Source organism: Eurypyga helias, unplaced genomic scaffold (genome assembly GCF_000690775.1).
Source record: "Eurypyga helias isolate BGI_N326 unplaced genomic scaffold, ASM69077v1 scaffold49966, whole genome shotgun sequence".
Classification (NCBI taxonomy): Eukaryota; Metazoa; Chordata; class Aves; order Eurypygiformes; family Eurypygidae; genus Eurypyga; species Eurypyga helias.
The window spans coordinates 4195-8443 of record NW_010258252.1 but is presented as its reverse complement, the minus strand read 5'-3'; the positions used below and the strand labels follow the sequence as shown (position 1 = coordinate 8443).

Here is a 4249-nt window from a genome sequence, read left to right as displayed (position 1 = left end):
GGAATGCCCAAGTTCTAACCTCAGAGTTGCACTGAGACAAATGTCCCAGTGTGAGGATGCAGTAGCTTTTCAGAACACTTATTTTCTTCTGGACTGCAGAAAGCTATGTTCTTTCTTTTTAGAAAACCAGATAGGATGGAATAAATCAGAATCGGAGTAAGGCAGTCTTCCCGTCCTATCAGAAAATCAGTGGAAGAGCTGAGGTGATTTCTAATTGTCTGCATGTCAACTACCAGACCATTCTCTTTGTTTCATGAAGCACGGTAACCCTAGTGCTCAGACACAGCGGGTATCAAATAACCTTAATCTCTACAATTTTGACTGAAAATATCCTACCTCTGTTCTGTGAACCATCACCCAGTTTCCATCTCCAGTCTGCTTGTGGAATTCCAGATAAGGATCTGACTTTCCAAAGAAGTCCTGTATTTGAAGAACATGTAATTATCCCAGAACAGCCTGTAGCATGAATGCCATTAAACGCTAGTTAAAACACACTCAGATTAACAAAAAGTAAACTAAATATTCAAGAACCAAAAGCTTTAGATGAAGAAATGCAAGTCTGATTATATTGCCACCTGTGAAAGAGAAAAACTAAAAACGGGGCATGTCTGTCAATTCAGGATAAAAGTTCTGCAGTGTCCAAATATGAAATACCTGACAGTTCACACACAAGAATAATTATACTAATAAGTACCATGATGGATAGTTAGAAAACTAAGGATTTCATCCAGTTCAAAACAGTATCATTGAATTGATGGGAGAAAATAAAAGTTAATGATGGGAAAAAAAAGGTTTTTTTAAATTTTGTTTTTAAAAGTTATTCTAAATACAGTATTTTTAGCCAACCCCAAAAGATTTAACGTAACAGATTTATAGACTCCAAGTACATTCCATACCACTTATTTCAGAGAGCTAACAGGCAACTATTGATACAACTATTCAAACCAATGTATATACCAAAACTCCCTTATCATTATAATAAAATGTCAAGATTTACATTTAAATAGAAACATGCTATTCACGCAATATCCCTGCAAGTCTTGTTTATAAACATGTTATAATCCATTTTAAAACAGTGAAGTTACTCTGAAGAAATCTTTCTTCAATTTTTTTTAGTGTAAGAAAAATCTTAATGGATTTAATTATTTCATCAAAAAAAATAAGAAAAGAACGTTTTAATGTTTCCTGTTGTGACAGGATTCTGATTTTACTACTTTATCAAAGAAACAGCAATCACTTAACTACCTTATTGTCCAGTTTCCTTGCTTCTACTTCCAGTACAACCACCCTGTTATCCTTCACTTCTTCTGCTGTAATCTAGATAGGCAAACAAAAAATCCAAGTTTCGTATTCATTAACTATATAATTTTCTCATATTCACAACACTTCTATGACAGGTCCATTAAAAAAAGAAAGAAGTTATGTTTGCTCACAAAAGAAGCGAGGTGGGGGGAAGGAGGAACAATCTGATTTGACGCTGGTAATCACTAGATGACCATACAGACAATTACAGATACTGCCCAAACAGTAGCCCATCGGATGCCCTCATTATTTTGATGGATGCAACGAGACTTACAGAGGCAGAAGGTGGGCTGCTCTCCTTGTGGGTGACAAAGAAATATTAGTGGAGGGGAAAAAAAAAATGCTTTAAGACACTTCTCATGGCACTGTAGATTAGACACACAGTGGTCAAGCTACTAACCAACTTTAAAAAAAAAAAAAAAAATCACAAAAACATTAAGGTTAAACGCTAAAGAGATTTACTGTCTTACCGTAATACTTCCTCTTCCAGCAGGTCTGCCATTTTTAAGCACTAATGGTTTTGTTAGAGTCCTGCTAGAAACTATCTGCCAAGACAAAAAAAAGAGTATCAAGCATTATTAGCTCAATTTCACAGATTTTCAAAGGAATGAAATGAGATACTGAGGTTTTTAATTTTAGGAATTTTTCCTTCATCATGAAACTGACAGCATTACATTTATTCCCCATGGTCTCCTATAAATAAATTGATAATACTTGATACACTTTAAAATTTAAACACACATATGCAGATGAACATATGGAGAGTTTCAGGAGCCATATGAAATAAAATGTCTCGTAACATGATACACTTACATGGAAAACATTAATACCTTAAGTTCCAGTCTCAAGTTGTTCTGAGTTTTTCATACATACCATTCAAACACATGCAAACCATGTTTCATAAATGGCTTCAGCAAACAGATTTATAAACACAATGTTTGTCAGGTAAACAAATATCACCCTGCAGTGTTTCTAGTCTATTTTATTTTAAGCCTCTTCAGGCAATGCTTTCTCAGAAGTGTGTCTGCTCATTCTACAGGTCCTTCTTTAATTTAAGAATGAATGATTCATTTTAAATTGTCACTGAATTTCATTTCACAATGCCTCCATCTTCATAATGCACTTCAAATAAAAATACTTTAGACACAGAGGAGGAAAAATCCCAGTAAGACTCTCCTGAGAAGAAGTGCCTTCGAAGGACCTATCTGAAAGAACACGTTAAGAAGAAGGTACCCGATTGTGATAGCACCAATAGCAGAATTTGACAGGGAAATGGGTGTGAAATCAACAGTGGGCAGAACCAGAATCACCGCTTGCCCTGAGTGGAAAGGTTAACATGGCCCTTGTGAACATTCTCATGTCGCCGTACACTAAATTCTGTTTTATGGAGCATAAAAATACAGATTTGAGTATTAGATTAAATAAACAGCATTTCATGTTCACCGAAAGCCCACTTATTTCAGACAGCAATCTGGACTGTCACCATTCTAGAGTATTCAGGGCATCACCTCAAGACCTTTTGCAAATAAAATGTATAAACACTGAGGGTTGAGAAAATAAATGAAGGGAACCCTATTCAACTTGAGAGCACCCCAACTACATAAGAACACAGTGACAAACTGAAGATAAAAGCGGTTAAAGGTTTGCATTACCTTACGTTTTCTTAATTCTAAGGGAAATCACCCACATACTTACTTGTCCCAGTGTACATTCAAATTCTCCTAAGAAGTCATCATCGCTCAGATCAAAGGTTCTGTTATCGATGTCATATATCCCAAATTTAAGTTTCTGAACAAGCTCAAAATAGTAATCAATTAGGAACTTCTTGCTGAACTTTGGATTCAAGGAATTCTTAACTCTTTCTGTGCGATCAACCTGCAATTAGAAAGATACCACTTTATCCAGTATTTCACCAACCAAACAAGTACTCAAAACAAGTAACATATATTAAAGACTTTCAGAAGTTCTTGTTCGTATAAAGCCAGATCTTCCTTCAAACCTTTCACCAATTATACATAACTGCATGATATTATAAAACTCACTGCGTAAGTCAGATATTTGAGGACCTATTTTTCTTTGGTCCGTGTAAGAAGTATCTATTTCTGCATAAGGAAGACCAACGTAAAAATGGTGCATTATCAAATCCAGGATGAGGCCCTAGTTTTGGAGTACTGTATCTATAAAAGCATACTTAAACGCTTAGACGGCTTCTTCTGTTGGTCCACACATGGCTAAAAATCAGACAGGTGTAAGCATTTATTAGAAAACATAGACATAATCTAATGAAAAGTATTCAGAGGTGCTGGTATATAATTCAAATATTTTAATGAAATCAAACTCCAGCATTTCAAAAGGCCCAACAAGTCAGACTGTGTTTTTAGCACATTCATGAGAAGCATCACACTGTACCTCATACCACTGCTGAGCACTCGTGTTCTGGAGAAGCACGCACAGCGGGTCTGACTTGGAACCGACATCTTTATCCAAGAGATGGGTGCAGGCAACAGTCAGCTCCACCTTTGTCACACACTGTGCCGCCATTTGTTAAGCTAGAAAGCAGCAACAGAAATCATGATTTTAAAAATGGGACTAAAAAGCAAACAATGGGATTGGCACAACACATTAAATCGCTGACTGATCATTAGAATTGCTAGCTTGTCGTGAGAGAGATTCGAGGCTCCAAATGTAAACAACATTACAGTATTTATGGCCTACTCTTGGCTTTGACACATAGGTATAAAATTTCATTTCAAAATCTGCACATAAGAAAAAAACATCAGGTTTCTTAGAATACTTGAAAAACCAAATGGCAAACAGGACACACCACAAAGAAAGCACAATGGTTTGAACTGCTTGACTTTGCAAGCTTTAACTTACATCCTGCGAAGCTGACATGAACACCAGTATCTTATAAAGTAGAATTCAATAATTAAATTAATAAGAAAAA

General features: G+C 35.8%; 1 protein-coding gene across 1 annotated transcript in view; it reads right to left on the bottom strand.

Annotated features, from left to right (window-relative positions):
• LOC104511583 (copine-3-like) overlaps positions 1-3853 on the bottom strand; it is a gene marked incomplete at its 3' end in the record, with an annotated part of 8385 nt that extends 4532 nt beyond the window's left edge. Inside the window, exons 1-5 of the mRNA XM_010154265.1 lie at positions 3712-3853; positions 2998-3177; positions 1773-1847; positions 1246-1317; positions 337-420 (exon numbers count right to left, since the gene is read on the bottom strand). Coding sequence (XP_010152567.1) covers positions 337-420; positions 1246-1317; positions 1773-1847; positions 2998-3177; positions 3712-3843 — 543 coding nt within the window. The remainder of the gene's footprint in view (positions 1-336; positions 421-1245; positions 1318-1772; positions 1848-2997; positions 3178-3711) is intronic.
• Between the last annotated feature and the right edge of the window lie 396 nt (positions 3854-4249).